This window comes from Cyprinodon variegatus, unplaced genomic scaffold (assembly GCF_000732505.1).
Source record: "Cyprinodon variegatus isolate N-32 unplaced genomic scaffold, C_variegatus-1.0 Scaffold139, whole genome shotgun sequence".
In the NCBI taxonomy this organism is placed as follows: Eukaryota; Metazoa; Chordata; class Actinopteri; order Cyprinodontiformes; family Cyprinodontidae; genus Cyprinodon; species Cyprinodon variegatus.
Genome location: NW_015150592.1, coordinates 894,854 through 912,035, shown reverse-complemented (window position 1 = coordinate 912,035; position 17,182 = coordinate 894,854). Strand labels below are relative to the sequence as shown.

The following is a 17,182-nucleotide window of genomic DNA, read 5'->3' as shown; positions in this document are numbered from 1 at the left end:
CACTAACCTTAAATCAAATTCAACACAGGTCTAGTCAACTGATAAATCATCATAAAATGAGGATCTTCACTTAGGGACTGGAGCTTGAGACCTGCACCATTTTTTTCTCTTTGGGTGTCAGTTTTACTATGCAAAGATCAAATTGGTCACAACAATTAAGTCAAACTAAAAATGATCACATCTCCATATCTTAACCATTTCTATTTCTGGCTTGTCTTGCCCTTTTATTTTCTTCCACTCTCTTAATTTCTTATTTATTTTTTTGTCATAATAATTCATATATTTGGTGAGAGCTATAAGTTTGAAAAATACATGAATGGAACGTATTGTAGAAATGATTATATATATCCTAACTATTGCATTAGAACACCAAAAGATGTATACGTTTCATAAACTTATGTACGATTATAGGAGTAAAGCTTATTGAAAGAGCAAACAATAAGGTAAACGTGTCGTCCAAACCCAGACAAATCTCCCTGAAATGTATACATATTAATAAAACTTCAACTGCAATATATATTATGCAGTCCAGACTCATTGTCAGCAAACATCAAACGTGGCTCCGCTCCTCCATCATCATCTTCATGTTCCTTTCATCCTTATTTGTGCTTGGTTGCCTCTGTCCCTCAAAGATGGCCATGTTGCACAGCGTCAGAATGGGCTTACCAGGGGAAACTTGCCGCAGGTCTTTAGATGGTGAGATCATGTTGTTTGGATCCTTATAGTCAGAATAGAAATGTCATTGATTTGTTGTATAAAATGTTTAATTACCAAAATGTATTTCAAGATTCTATATGTTTATCTATATTTTCAAAAATTGTACATTAAAAAAAGAAAGGTTTGACTTTACTCACCCTGTACAGAGAGACGAAAATAAATGCTGGAATGCACATCAGTGGGATGGCAATAAGTAGGCTAGCTATTGCAGAGACAGCTGGTCCTGGTAATTCACCATTCAAACTGATTGGGTTTTCTTTTGACAGGTTATACAGCATTGTAATCTAGGATTTAAGAGAAGTTACAAATGTTAGATAAGGATTTGTCTTGACTGGAGAAAAAGCAGAGATTGTCAGTGGAGGGCAGTGAGACATTATAGAAACATTATGTTTAAAACTCCTAAAATTTACTGAGTTGCTATTAATTTCTTTCCTTCTGGTCATACATTGTTAATGATTAAACATTAAGGCAAAATATCATGTATGATATGTAGTGAAATGTGCGTAAAATTAATGCAACCATTGCTGTATGCATGCAGTTAATAACTATCATGACACAAGCTCCTCCATGAGGCACTCAGGAGCACTGCTTGTAAAATAGGAGATGGCAATGAAAAGATGACACAATAATTGAGTCATCCTGTATAAAACATTTCCGAAAAAAATCACCAGTTAATTTTAACACACCCCCTTCCCAAAAACTTTTTTTTTTTATTAGATAGTTTTAGTTAGTTTTCTGTTGCCGCTGTTTCTGATATGAATTTTAAATGCTCTTCTTATATCCTTTTATATTGCAATTGTACAATAAATTTTAATGCATTACTCGCTTTACTTTAATTACTACTAATATATCAAACTATTGTTTTTGCATGGTATAAAGATCCTTTTTAGAAACTGGTAAAAAACACATAAAAAACAATCTAAAATCTTTAAAAAGATTTAACTTTAAAATGTTTTTTAGCACCTAAGCACAGAATGGAAATGAATACTCCTTTAGAAATAACATCATGAAAGAAAATAAATGCAAAATGGTTTAAAAATAGGAATAAACAAATAAGAGTGAGGATGTTGCAAAGATTAAAACTCACCACACAGATGAGGGGGGTAACAAACATCCAGCAGTACTTTAAAACAGGGGTTGGTCTATAACCAATCATGTCCTCAATGTTATCATAGAAGCGATCTGCACCTACAAGGTGATATTTGGAGGATGAAAGGTGGATCAGCATCTTTGTAACTCCAGAATTATGCAATACCACCAATTTTAAATGAAGTGCAGAATACAGTAAATAAACAATGGATACTAAATTGTAATCATGGTTCTTACATCTAAAGATATGGAAAATTACACATCCACTTACTGCTAGTATGGAGCAATTTTTAAATCAAAATGAGGAGAAATGTCATCTGGAGAAATAGAAACTATGTACAAATCATAAAGGAATGAGGATGGGGAAAATGCGAGGGTGGAATAAGAGTTGTTCACCTTAAGCTGCCATAGAGTGAAGCATACATTAAAAACAGGATGAAAACTGATATTAGAAAATCCTCTAAATGAAACACCATCCATATATTGTTTGCTGCGAACAGCAGAAAAAGTTGGCTCTCGATAAATCAACCCAGAAACATCCCATCTCTACAGTGGAAGAAACTGAGGTTTCTCATTTAGATTTAGATGAGAGAATGTCTCTGCACAAACAGAAAAGAAAAGGGCTTAATAATTCAAACTGGGAGGAGAAAGCTGCCGTAGAATCTGATCGATTTCTCACTCTGCATCAGTTTGCAGTTTCCAGTTTCCATAGAGGATGTTATTTTTCAAATAAAACGGCACTTTCCTGGTTTGCAGAATGAGGTTTTTAGGAGAGGAATATATCAGTTGCGGCATAGCTCCAGATCTCTCACAGAAAGGCATTTAGACAGATGATCTCAGAAATGAGAGGTGGAAATTCTAAGATTAGCAAACTTCCATTGAACCAGAAGAGCTGCTGATAAGAAAGGTATAAGAAATAGTAAGGTGCTGCAAAATATACAATTCTACAAAGGTGATATTTTTCTCATTTGTAATAGTTTATCATTTTTTGACATGTTATTCTTATAAAATAAGAAAAGCTGAAATACATGTAAAAGTGGGCTGAAGAGATGGATGGATACATGTTAAGCAACCACAGTTGCTCTGATTTAGTACGTTCCTGCCATGACTAAACATTTAAAAGTGACTTAATGGAAAACAGAAGCTGCAGCTGCTGGGTTGAGACCAGTAGGGGGAGCAGTCATCCTGCTGATCAAAAGATCATCTTTACAAACTTGGTACTATATTTTTATAATAATCAGTGTTACAAAAAATAAGCTTATTCTTCAATAACTGCAAGGGAACCTAGAACAAACTGATATGACCCCCAAAAAATCTACATTCAAAAAGGTCTACAAGAAAGTTTTAATGAAAGCTGTGTGATAAATGTACACTAAGCTACTTTGTCCGACATTCTCTTTATTATTATTTCTTTTTTTTTTTCTTTTTTTTTATCCTATTCTAACCACATTGCATCAAAGACCACACTTCAGTTGCAGATTATATGATAAACTGCAGTTTTTTCTTTAGGAAGTATGCTCACATTTAGGATCTAAGTCTTAAAACAATGTAGTTTTTGTTTTTTTCAAGGGTTAAATATCAAGACAAGTCAGTTGGTTGAATTGGAAATATAAATGCCTGGGCCCTTACATAATTAGAAGGGTGCTAAATAATGGATGAAGGCAAACTTAAAGTGCTAAGTCAGTGTGCTCCTTAATTTTTTGTTAATTGGGATCACTTCCTGATGACCCTCTTAATATAGTTACCACAAAAATACTAACTTACTCTGCTTCCTTACAGCTTGCATTTTATATCGTATATAGCATATTTTGTATGCTATTGTGATGCGAAATGGTATTTTTAATTGTTAAAGACAAAAACAATTTTGAAGCCATTATTTAACTAAATTAACTTAAGTAAACCACAAATCTTGTTGACTTGATATGACAATAATTTTCTGCTATGACTAATCAGTAGAATACATTTAAATCATAAACAGGTAAAGTTTCAAATTGAAATATCTCAAATGAGATGATATGTGGAGTGGAAACTAACATACTGTGCAAAGACATACAGTATAGAGCAGCTGTAGTTATTTTCCATTAATTCACAAATAAATCAAGCATTATGCAATGTGCAAGTTAGAAAATTACCATAAATCCAGGAAACAACAATAGTCTCTGCACAAGCAATGATGAGGAGGCTGGTTCCACTTGGACCAAAGGTGTCAACAAGCTGAAAGAGATGCATCCCTCCCTGGAAAATGGCATCAAAGCATTAAAAAAGAAGGAGACGTTAAAATGAAAAGGCATTTCCTTCTTACTCAACTATGAAAAAACACTCAATTGGAAAAATAGTGTTGATGAATTCAGCTCACCTCTGTGACAAACATCAGCCCCAACAGGAAGCAAATAACCGCGATGACCAGGACAAGGAGCTCCCTGGCACCAGGTCTCCTCAAACGACTTGGAAACAGGTCTGTGATGGCTGTAGCCAAGCTCTCAATGCACACAAACTATGATGACAGAGTCATATTTCCATATTTATAGTGATAATGGTAGTGTGCATCACCCAATCGAATGAATTCAATACCTGGCTATCAAGACCAAGAAATAGAACCATCAGAAAGAAAAGCACGGCCCAGAAGGATGAACCAGGGAGTAACGACAAAGCTTTGGGATAGACGATGAAAGCCAGACCAGGACCTGAAGGGAACAAGGCAGAAAATTTAATCCCTTAAATAATGTTCGAACTTCATGTAAGCAAAGGATGCCATCTTGTGGGGCTCATGCTTACTGTCAGCATTAGTAAATTCAAACTTTAAAACTAAAAACAAACAAAACAGGGTTTGTAAAGGTTAGGTAAACGAAGTCTCACCACTGGCAGTAACTTCGCTTATGGGAATGTTCAGATCATGAGCCATGAAACCAATGACTGAAAAGACGGCGAAGCCAGCAAAGATACTGGTTGCACTATTTAGACAGCACAGTAACAAACAATCCCTGAAACAGAGCCAGAAATTAGATGATTACAAAGTAAATGAGTTTTAAATTCTATTTCCAGTACATCTAATGATACTAACCTGTAACAGTTGTTGTTGTACTTGTTATAGCTTCCCAGGGCTGTTAGGACTCCTTGACACACAGCGTAGGAAAAGAACACCTGAGTTCCTGCATCACGCCACACCTGGAGGGATGATAGCAGAGGAGTTTCAACATTTCAAGGGTCTTGCTGACATTTCCTTTCTTGAGAAATGTAAAATGAATAAATCTTTAGAAGCCATTTACACCTTTTGTCACGTTACACCCGGTATGTATTACTGGGATTTTATGTTATGGACTAACTCAGATTAATAGTGAGTTCATAGTGAAATAGAAAAAAATGACAAACTTTTTTCAAGTTATTTTAGAAATAAAAATCTATGTTATGTCTTGGTTCGGGACAAATTTGTCATTTACTGTTATGTTATTTTTCTTGTTTTGTTATCTTTATGCAGTCTCTATCCCTGAGCTGATGGGGACCAAATACACCATCACTATGGTGAAGCAAAACTGTAGCAGCATCATCCATCCATCCATCTTCTTCTGCAAGCAGCATCATGCATTGGGCTTTTCTTTATAATGGGCTAATGTAACTGGATTGATGAAACTAATTTAAAAGTACTACTGAAAAATAACAATAATAATAAAAAAAAAAACATCCCAGCAGATGCTAGAGCAAGTAATGCAATAAGAGGTTCTCCTTCTCCTTCAAGCAGGAAAATTACCAAAATTGTAAAACCAAAGCTAAAATGGGAGAGTGTAAAATAACATGTTTTAGATTTAAAAAATTTAAAACAGAAGTTTGAAAGAACATGTAAAGATACCATCCCCCAATTTCACTTTCAGCCATTTCACGAAGATAAATAGGTAAGACACACATTGAAGTTAATGAATATGATGTAAAAAAAAATGTTTAAAAAGTTAGAAGAAGTGTTAAAGTCTTGCAATGGCTCTGTAGAAGTAAAAGAGCATTTCTTTCCTGATGGTGACCAGATTTGTTTACATACTTGTCTGTTTGCACTGTCCAAGCCTGACAGCATCTGGTTAACATATACAACCCCAAAAGCTCTTGCATATTTAGCTATGGAACTGGCAAGTATCCAAAGCAACATGCAGACCCTTCCTGAGGCCTTCGTGATGAGCTAGATTATTTTCTTGCTTCAGGTCATAATGGGATTCTAAAAACTGTGTTAAAGGTTCCTGACATTTTCTGCTGCATAAAGCAATGGCTGTTTTGTCTTAAATCAAAGCCCAGTTTTCAACTCTATCTGCTTCCTCTCTTTACAGATTCACACAGGCACTGTGACAAGACACACATTCTCCCATTGAGCACATGCCAGATGCAGACCAAGACTCAATCACCATTCTGAGGCAATTCAAGCAAAAACAGATGCTTGCGTGATAAAGTCAGGCTCAGAAGGCCGTGAGCATCTGGCATTGCATAAGGGTGCTCAGTAACACAGAACTTTTGCCTTCTTTTTTAATGCACCTACACTTTACTTTTCCAAAATTGCCAGATTTTGAAAACAGGTCCAAGCTGTACATTTGTCAGATCTTAGCAAACAAAAACTAAATGAAACAAGAGGAGCAATAAACATCCCTGCAAACACACACCCTAAAAAAACTGAACATGAATATTTAATTAATATTTAACTGTATTTCTAAAGACAGACTTGTCAACATTAATTGAAATGCAAAATGTTTTGTTTTTTCATGAGCAGGATGTTCCCGTCTTCATGAATATTTCTCAATATAAGTGACATTATCTATGTTGACCAAACAAAATTTACTCCTCAGTCACATTTGATGGTGCAAACTTGTTTACATTCTTTTCAAGCTCCTATGTATTAGAAAAAAGACTGATGTTTGTATATAGTCTTGTATATAGTCTTGTATTTGCATATATTGTCTTGAGTTTCAACAGATCCACTTCTAACACCCTTAGTAGTTCACTCCTAAGTAGCTCATGAACTTTCTCAATAAATCGGTGATAAATTGTAATTTGAGTTTATACATTATTTGTTCGACTGAGAACAACATCATGAGATAAAACTACATACATAAATGTGAATATTACCTCTCTGCCTATATTTACAGCAGCATCTCAATAAATCCCGATCTGATTAAAAATGTATGTTATTTCAATAACTTAACTTAAAAGGTGAAACTTGTAAATGTTATATAGATTTAGAATAAAGTGATTATTGATTATTATTTTAATGTGTGGATTAAAAAATTAAAACGTATTATAAATAAATATGTCATGTTCTACATATTCATAGACAGGATTGCATACTTCACAGTAGACAGTCAATGGCAGGATACAAAGGGTAAGCCAGAAAGGCTACTGCTAAATACGCTGCTTGTTCCCAGACTGCTGCCTCCAGGCATATAACATTATTGTGGCCAGATACCACAGACCACATTGATGTAGTCTAAAATCCTGCCTGAGTATTGAGTACAACTCACAGAGTTCTGCCTCTAGGGACATTAAAGAGCTTACTATATGTCATTGATTATAATGCTCTACTGTATAGTCATATACTTTTATCTGATAAAAGACTAAATGCAGTCTATTATGCTTGTCTACGGTCAACTGGTCAACTTGTCAAGGCTGTTACATAATTGAGTGGACATCATTTTTACTCCATTTGCACCCTCAAAGGTTGCTTTTAAATGTTCCCCAGGTTTCAACTGTCTGTAAACAGAACATGACTCTCCTATCATGCATTGTGATCACAAATCTCTGAAATTACAAGCATTCATATATAGGATGGATATTAAGACTATCATAAAGGATGCAGCAAAGATGAAATATTTTTGTTTTTGTGGACAGTTGACCTGTTTGTTCACCCATTTGTTGTATTTTTTTTATGGTTTATGTTTTTCCACTTGTTTTTTCTGAGCTTCAAGTAAAGCAACCTGGACTTTTTTTTTAACACATCAGTAGAGTCATTACATGTTAATAAAGTATAAAAAGGGTCTGCCTTTGCAGTAAATGCTCAAACAATCATTCCTCTTTACAAATTTTCACAAGTTCTAATGTTCTCACAAACTGCTTTCTGGGGATTTAATTAGCTGTAAGCAGTGATCATGATCATTCATTCATAAATCTACATGAGAATCCATTTTTAACTGAAATATATATGTTTTCGGTCATACATTGATGTATTATGTGCCTGATATTTATTTTCAACCTTTGTTCTTTCAGCTACATATATAACCCGACATGTCAGAGTTGGGTTGTAAAGAGTGGTAGAAGCTGGAGTTAGAGGGCGGGGGGTAGGTCTAATCCTTAAAACATATGTTCAAACTTTCAAAAGGAAAACTGTTTTTGCTCCAGAGTTAATGGTGCTGCATAAATCTTCAAACTTCTAAGTGAAGATGATGTTTATTTTCCCTTCTTTGCTGAAACTGGAAACAAAAAAAAAGGAGCAGTCACAGAGGATAAGAAGATTTTGAGTTATCCTTTTAAACTGAGGGGAATCTAACAAAGAGACATGTGTTCAGAACAGGACAGGACAGCGTGGATCACTAAGCATCTTTTAGGTTCCGTTTGGAGTTCTGCCTCAGAGACAAATACACATTGTTATAGGAGCAGCTATTTAGTGGGGGGGTCATTTCTTACATCTGGTTCAGCGAGCTTACTGAAGTTGGGTTGGAGGTAATACTTGAGACCCTCTCCTGCTCCTGGAAGTGTCACTCCACGAATAAAGAGGATGAACAGCATTAGGTAAGGGAATGTAGCAGTGAAGTACACAACCTGTAAAAAAAAAAAAAAGAAAGTTAACTGTGTTTCAGGCATATGAGCAAAAAGGCATATATCAGAGTTTAAAATTAAATGGGTTGATTAGTTCAGGAAGAAATAACGGAGCTGTGCCTATTAGACTAGTTTAAAAGTTTTGAACAACTTACAATATGGCAAACATAAGGATAGGACTAAACGTTTTTGCCTTACACCCACCGAGCTATATGTTTCTAAACTTCACTGGGACTTTAATTAGAAACATGTGTTCTTGGAAACATGAGACGAGTTCTTTTGGAAGCCAACACTCCAAATAGGTTTTGTGTAAATACTGAAGGTTGTAAAGCACCTAGTCCCCAAGGAAAATCAGGAAAATCAGGTTGGAAGATCTGGGATTGGTAACTCCTTGTTAATAATAACCAAAATCATTTGGAATCTGTTTTATTTGAAATGCTTCTTTAAATAATGATTTTTTTTTTTTTAGAGAGAGAGAAGTGATCAATTTCCTTTGTACAGTCGAAAAACCAACTGTTTTCCTTTTTATTGTAAATCAGAAGTTTGATAAAACCTTTGATTGACAGGGATCTTTTGAATTATGTTCAGTATAAACAATGGGGAGTTATTACTGTAGGTTTAATCAAGGAGATACTTGATATAAAATAACAGCTTTATAGAATAATGATTTAACGAGCTGATGTGTACTAGGAGAACCTGATAAAATCCAAAGATAGTTCTTTACCTTTCCTGTGGTTTTGATTCCCTTCCAGATGCAGAAGTAACATATAACCCAGGCGAAAAGGAGACACAAAGCCAGGTCCCAGTGCACTTTACCCAAGAACATTTCATCTGACTTTCTTAACACTCGGTATCTGTGTGGATGAGATGAGCACAGAACAGCCATTTTATCCATATAAAGTTTTCACGACTATAAAATATACCTCCAAACATATCATTGTGGTTACTTCTGTGTAAATCATGTCCAGTTTATTAAGGATTACTTCAGTTTGTGCAGTAAACCCAGAGGGGGTTGGGAAAAAAAACATGTTTTTCCCATTGCAGCCAAAATATTTCCTAATACAAGTCCTTACAGCAGATCAGATGTTGATCATGTGAAGAGCAGCATCTGCATGTCCAAGGATTAAAAAACAAAAATAAATGAAAAGCAAACGACAGTTAATGCAAAGTTTGGAGCTAAAGATTCTTTCTTGCATTTACTGAGGAATGCAAGTAGTTTTCTTTTTTCTTTGGATGACTTTCTTTCACCTTTTGGCTTATCACTGGAATACTGCAAAGGGAGACTTGAGTTCACCGCTTAATTTGTGGGAAGCATTCAAAGCTGTTGCTGAGGAATGCCTGATCCAAAAAATATTTCAAAACATGGATAATGATGCCAGCATGGTTTTTATCACAGTTAAATGTTAGAAATAGCTGGCAGTAGTTCACAAGGCAAGATGGTTCTACAAAGAATAACAGATTTATTTTAAATAGTTATGTAAGTGTAAGTAACTGTGTAAGTAACTATGATGTAAACAAGAAACATAAGAGAGTTATTGCTTGAATGGTTTTACTGCATTTCATAGTAAATCCACTCTTGTCACCTTTTGATCTTACCTAAAGGGGCCTTGCTACTTGAAAAAAAGATCAGTATCTAAAAAAAAAACACTTATAGCATAACTGCTCTGGCATGTCAATCTATTACATTATTTTATGTTAAAGATATTAACTTTTAGGATAGACACACACACATCTTGTGTTTCCATGTCTTATGGCGACTTTTGACTTTCATTCATTTGTATGGCCTAAACCAGATCCTAACCTTAACTAATTTCACACCTTAGTGGTAAACCTAGCCCCAAACCAAAGAAGAGAACTTTTCTTATTGGGGACTAGTTTATTGGTTCCCACATGTACCTGCACATTACACCTTACACTGGTAACTCAAAAGTATGCACACACACAGACATGTAAACATGAAGACACAAAGGCCCAAGCCTGTTTGTTTTTGTTGTGTCTGTTTGTTGGCCACTACTTACGTCCAGAACTCTTCTTCTGGTGAGTTAAATATGAGGAGAGTAGAATTGCTGTAAAAGCAAAAACATAATTAATAATGTAACCCAAATTAAATTTTCTCATGAATATCCATCCTTCCATCCATCTATCTTCTCCTGCTTCATCCATCAGCGTTGCGGTGAGGCTGTTGCCTATCTCCAGCAGTCTATGGGTGAAAAGCATATACGCTCATGTTCTTTTTTGTTTTTTTTTTTGGATTGTGGGAGGAAGCTTTAGTACCTGGAGAGTACCCAAGCATGCAGGAGAAGATGCAAACTTCATGCAAAAAGACAGCGGGCGAGGACCTGAACCTAGACCTTTCTGCAAGGCAATAGTGCTATAAACTGCGCCACTGTGCAGCCCTTCTAATGAATAGGATTTACTAAATACTGCAGTGTAACATAGATTAAAGAAGTGTTGTTTTATAGTAGCACTGTCTAGGATACCAAGACTTTTCTTCAGAAACTTAGAGTCAGATTTGCTGATACTATCAAGACTGTTCACATGCAGGCAGATTTACAATTCTGTGATTTGGTAGTCACAGTGGAGACAGGAGAAAAGATTTAGGTGTTTTTTTTATATGTTTGTGTGAGTGTGTGTTCTTGTACTTAATGTAAAGTGAAGGAATTCTTTCCTGCATTTTACTAGAAATGTGGGGACTTTTATGTAAAGTGGGGACCTTCTACTAGTTCTCCCTTTGCTGGCTTAGTTTTAGGCCCAAGTTCTGATTTATGTTTAGGTTTAAGTTTAGTTTAAGGTTGCGGCGAGGTATGTAACAGTACTGGTTAGGTGCAGGACTGTCATGGTTAGGCTGTAGAATGGGTGGAAAGTGAATGGAAGTCAATGGTCAGCGTATGCAACGTCCTCACTTTCATTTTTATTAATAATTGAACTTCATTGATCTTACATTGGAGAAATTCACCTCTGCATTTAACCCATCCCCTTTGGGAGCAGTGGGCTGCCATCGTGGGGCGGCCAGGGAGCAATCATGGCTTAAAGGGTCTTGCTCAGAGACCCAGAGTGGTAGTCTGTGGCAGTGGGTTTTGAACTCACAACCTCAGGATTCCAAGCTTAATGCAAAAACCTCTAGGCCGCCACTGCCCAGTGGGGAGGATTTCCCAGGAATATGCAACATTTTCAGGACTTACTGGTACTTATGTCGACCAACGACTCATCCCCATGAGGAAAAGCTCTGTTGTTGGTGTGGAAGTTTTGTTTTGGACTAAGGTGTGAATTGAGGTTAGGTTAAATTTAGGGTTAGGTATGTGTTGGTTATGGTTAGGCTTAGAGCAAGGGTGTGGGTTAGCCTTAGAAATGAATGCAACATGAATGGAAGAAAGTTCCTACAAGGATTTGACAAAACATGTGCGTGGAAACTCTAATTAAACTATGCAGTCCTACATAGAAGTTTCAATGTTTGTTTGAGTAGTGAAACGTCTTTGATAACCGCGACATAGCTTCATATAGAGATTTCCACAGAATCACAATTGCCTGCTGTGAGTTTTGAGAAGTTTGTAACCATATTGCACCACAACTGAAAATGTTCCCAAGAGGTAGACCAACCCATGCATTACCTTCTAATTCCCTAAATGTTCCAAAAAAAACTGACAAGAATATCACTAACAAATTACGTCAGAGAACTACTTCTGAGGGAGACAGCTCATTTTTCTTGACAACACTGATGGCTTTCTGCTTGAAGCAGAAAAAAATATGGATGTAAAGATCATTCAAACCACATCAGTGCAAGCCGACACTGTTGATGCCTGAGGCTTTTTACTGTTCTGACTTGTCCTCTTTGAATGAATAGAACATTTTGTCAAGACAGTTGAGCAGTTATATTCAGAATCTTGTGAGAGTGATTGAACATTTTCATTATTCAGTGTTGCAATCGTTGTAGAGTAAATGCAAAGTATTGGCGAATGGGGAAACATTCAGTCAGTAAGTAAAGTTGTCTGCAGGCTATTACTTACCTCCAGAACTCCTCTTGTGGTGTGTTGACTAACACGGGTGAAGTACTTCTAAAAAAAAAAAAAAAAACATGAATAATTGTAAACGATAACCCAATTGACATTTTCTCATTAAATATGATTTCCCCAATGCTGTTATCTAACATGGGCTAAAAACATGTTTCATCTAGCGTTGTCTTACAATTTAAGCCCATCTTCACAATGGATTAAGACTGCCCTACAGTCTGCAGGACCGTTCAAGTATGCCCTGACCCTGAACATTTTTATTTCCATGTCTACCACAAGGTCTTAGATAACAAGGCTTTTCTGCACTGGAACCTGGAGTCAGATTAGCTGATGCTATTTAGACTGTTCTGGCTTATTAACATTTTTTCAAAGTGGTGATCATAGTATGATTCGAGGGTAAAAGAAGATTGAGGTATTTTTTTTTTTTTCTTATTCATCTTTATGATGATACAGTGCAAATAAGCAGCCTGACTCAAAATATCTGACCAATATTTCCTTATATTAAAGGAATTATGACTAACAAAGAAGCCTCTCCTCCAATTTACCAATAATACTGAAGTTATTTGTTTATATTTTAGATTAAGGGGAAAGAGAAACTAGACCTTACTTATGGGCACCATGATTTCAAAGAAAAAGTAAAATAGCGGCCTGATGTCATCGACTAATCATTGATTAAACTTTTTATCACATTTTGTGCACTTCTAGCCTCCCTTGTGGATTAAATTTTGAGATTTAACAGGAATTAATTGTAAAAAGAAAAAGAAAATCTGTTTTTTTCACTGATATAGTAATGAAAGAGTGCCATATGCAGTTTAAGTCAAAAGATTATAACTAATAGAATTTGACCAATTTGTCAAGCTTTTATTGAAAAATATACCATGTATTGTTTTTTTTTTTTCAGAACTATAAAACGAATCCTTGCAATTCCAAATTTCAGTTTGTAATAATAACATCATTAAAAAGATAGGTGTAGTCCCTACATAGCAACACCTCGCTTATTCCATAATTTCGTTCTCAAATACCTGCTTTACTGTCAATATCAAAACCATCATTAAGAATTCTTACACATAACTTTAAAGACTCTTGATTCTCCAGATAATTAAAAGGTTAATTACTTACAGATTTATGTCGCTGTCATAAGTATAATGGGAGTTGTTGTATAGAAATGACCAGTTGGATCCTCTATTAAAAAGGTCAGGATTGGCAAATTGGCCAGCTCGACTAAAACATGAATCTGTTGAGTAAAAGAATTTATGGTTACTTCAAGAAAAAATAAGGGTACCTGCCTCCACGGCCCAATTCATACACTAAAAAAGGAAACATATAATTTCCTTACCAGTGTTCCACCAGTTCTCACATGTAGACCAAGGAAGGGGACTCTTGAAGGCATTTATTAAGTAGAAAATAGCCCAGGCCAAAACCACAATGTAATAGATGTTCAAGTAGATTACAATCACTTGGGATGCAATCCCCACCCCTGCAAGGGAAAGGGAGATTTTTTTCATGCAGTAGGAGAATGTTTCTTCCAGCTGTCCTACAGTTTGATCTCAAGTGTGCTGGTCTAATTGACAAGAGTTACTCTGGTTGTTTTGTATTTCAAGATGATAATGCAAAGTGATAAGAATTAGTTATGAATAAGAAATGACTGTCACTCTTTATGAAATGTCTGCTAACAATGCATTGCATTATAAAGTTTCCAAGATCTCAGTGTAATTCATTTAAACATTATGTTATGGGTGAACATAACTAACACATAACTTGCAGACTAAATGTTCAATTTTATCCTCATTTCACTGCAACATCTTCTTTTACATATTTGATTGGTCATATTTATTGTTCTGCTTGAAAATGAAACACAAGTTTGCACTGCACTTTGACATGATAATAAAAGGCTTCCAAGATTGTGTGTGGAATGTTACACAATGTGTGTGTTTTTTTTAAGAATATTAACTCTATGCAACTCTCTGTATCTTTTTGTTTTGCTCTTTCAAAGTTTGACAGTTATCACATGGCAGCAGATAGCACTGAAGGGTTATTGCTTTCAGGGTATGTCTGAGCCTTGGGTTACCCTCAAACATGGGGCATATTTTCCTCCAGGCGGTCACCCCTCCCTCACTGGTGTACTGGCCCAATGCAGTCTCCAGGAAGAACACAGGGATGCCACAGCAGAAGAGAAACACACAGTAAGGAATGAGAAAGACGCCTGAAAACACAGACGTTTAAGAGGAAATTGGATTATTTTTCGGAAATTGTTTAATCCTTACTGATTATAAGACATGTCTCACATGCACACCTCCTTACCTCCTCCATTTTTATAGCACAGATAGGGGAAACGCCAAACATTTCCAAGGCCAATTATTTCACCAGCCATAGAGAGAATAAACTCCATGTTGTTTGCCCATTTTCCCCTGGGCTGAACCCCCTCCTCAGGATCCTGTTTATCTTGCCCATGTTCTTCTGCGGGGCCCCTTTTGTCTTCTTCTTCTGTCATAATCCCCCTAAAGCAAATGGAGAAAAAAAATGTATCGCTTCCCATTTGCTTTTTACTCATCCGTATGAACAACGAAAGGTTTAAGGAAAAAAAGAAATAAAAGTTTTAATATTATCACTAAAACAAAACAAACAACTCTCATCTTAAAGGAATGCACTAATAAAACCTTCATACACCAAAAGACTTTTACTACAAATGTCCACACTCTCATTATTAAAGTAAATTTTCAGTAAGTCAAAAAGCAAACTTTTCCAAAGATTTACTACTTACCAAGTGGCTGTTTGTGTCTATCAAAGATAAAACTCCTAGTTTATCTGAGCAAAAGTTTGAAGACAAAGTCTTATTATACAAGGGGCGTGTCCGACAGGAGATGGGCTGTCCCACAGAAAATGGATTAAATTACATGCAGGGGCAGAGCTAGATGGGGGGCCAGGGGTGACAATGGCCACCCTTAGCCAATCATTGGCTACCCTACCATGTATTCCCCTCTAATACAAATGGTGGCAACAGTATTGCTCTCAAGTCGAATATTCAAAACATTTTAATTTTTGACAAATTATATTAACATTTACATATTAACAATTACTTGACACAAAAACACTGTGGTTAATTATGCACATTAATATACCAGAATTAAAGATTATAAGTACATAATTCAAGCAGAACTAGGTTTTGTGTTTTATGGGGTAAAGAGAAAATGATTTGTCTATAAGTCATGAAGGAGTCTTTAGTGAAATCAAAGGTAAAAAAAATATTTGAATAAAAATAAAAATGTATTAAATAATCAATTTATGTAGCTATTAGTACTTGTAAATATCAATTTTATGCAGAATGATTACTGATGAAAGTAGGTAAGTAATGACAATGGAAAAGATGTTCACCCAAAACTCAAACCTGAAAGAATTTTATCCACTATAGCTTTTATCTAGAAAGCATGGATTTATGAATATATTCGTCTATTTGTTAGCAAAACTGTGGGGACATAAAGTTTGTCTTTATTTAGAAAATATGAACTTTTTGACATTAATTTTCCTGTTGGAACATTGTAGATTGATTGAGAGGATTTGGTGCCTATCTGCTTTCTGCCACCCCGCAGTATACATTGGTTATTGCCTGGCCAACCTACGCCTCTGATTACATGGTGTTCAAACAGTGTTTCAGACTGTTTGAACATTTAAAGCAAAGAGAACAATAAAAAGTAATTTCCTTAACCATAAGATATTTCTACACATGGGTGGTTCTAGTCAGGGGCCAACGGGGGCCACAGCCCCTATAGATCATGTCCCGGCCCCTGTTATGGCCCCTGTACTAAAGACATAATACTTTGTTACTTTTTTTTTGCTTTACAAATTCTGTTTTACAAATCATTTAAAAAAACAATAAGGTGATTATAAGGCTTCAGTGGTATTGAGATAGGATCCCAGTTTTCATCTACTGTTTTTTTATGCTCTACTTAAGGTGAATTTATCAATTTTTCTTGAGTTCTTGAGTTCAGTTTCTTGAGTTCTTGACTAATTCAGATTTTATTTTATTTTTTTTAAACGGTAATGTTAACTTAAATTAAGTGAAATAATGTAAAATCCATAAACTTAATTATGGATTTTAATTATGGATCCATTGACTTAATAACGATCCCCCCCTTTAACGACCGACCTTCAGAATCATAGACAGGTTTCAGATATTACAGGCTAACAATGGGACCAAACAACACACTCATCGGTTTCCATTTCCATGTTTCCAAGCCATACAAGGCATTGTCTATATAGAACTCATTTTTGACCAAAATGCCACTTACGCCCCTCTGGCTCCAAACCCTCGATATAAAGACTCAAACTCACTGCGGATCCAGACATTTGAATTGAAAAAGCTTCCTGGAGAGGTGGCGAAACGTCTTCAAATCTTGGAAACCAAGTCCAGTGGATTTTTTATTTATTTATTTATTTTTTATATAACTTTTACAGAATGACCTAATAAGAAATAGAATTTTAATTAAACATAATTGAATGGAAATGTTACTTTATGCAGCTCTCTTAATTTATTGGAATCCCTTGCCCTGTTTTTTATTTCATGCTTTTCTCTGCCCACTTGAAAACGCTGG

General features: G+C 35.6%; 1 protein-coding gene across 1 annotated transcript; it reads right to left on the bottom strand.

The window, feature by feature from the left end:
* Nucleotides 1-22: 22 nt before the first annotated feature.
* Nucleotides 23-15,468, bottom strand: LOC107085994 (sodium- and chloride-dependent GABA transporter 2-like). The gene is made up of 16 exons (XM_015376709.1): nucleotides 15,355-15,468; nucleotides 14,895-15,091; nucleotides 14,662-14,796; nucleotides 13,930-14,070; nucleotides 13,713-13,827; nucleotides 10,605-10,652; nucleotides 9,311-9,440; nucleotides 8,455-8,589; nucleotides 4,868-4,971; nucleotides 4,663-4,787; nucleotides 4,378-4,490; nucleotides 4,163-4,300; nucleotides 3,939-4,041; nucleotides 1,805-1,905; nucleotides 855-1,001; nucleotides 23-718 (listed from the first exon to the last, which is right to left on the bottom strand). Exons 2-16 carry the CDS (start codon nucleotides 15,082-15,084, stop codon nucleotides 551-553), a joined length of 1,893 nt encoding a protein of 630 aa, XP_015232195.1. The 5' UTR covers nucleotides 15,085-15,091; nucleotides 15,355-15,468; the 3' UTR covers nucleotides 23-550.
* Nucleotides 15,469-17,182: the final 1,714 nt, after the last annotated feature.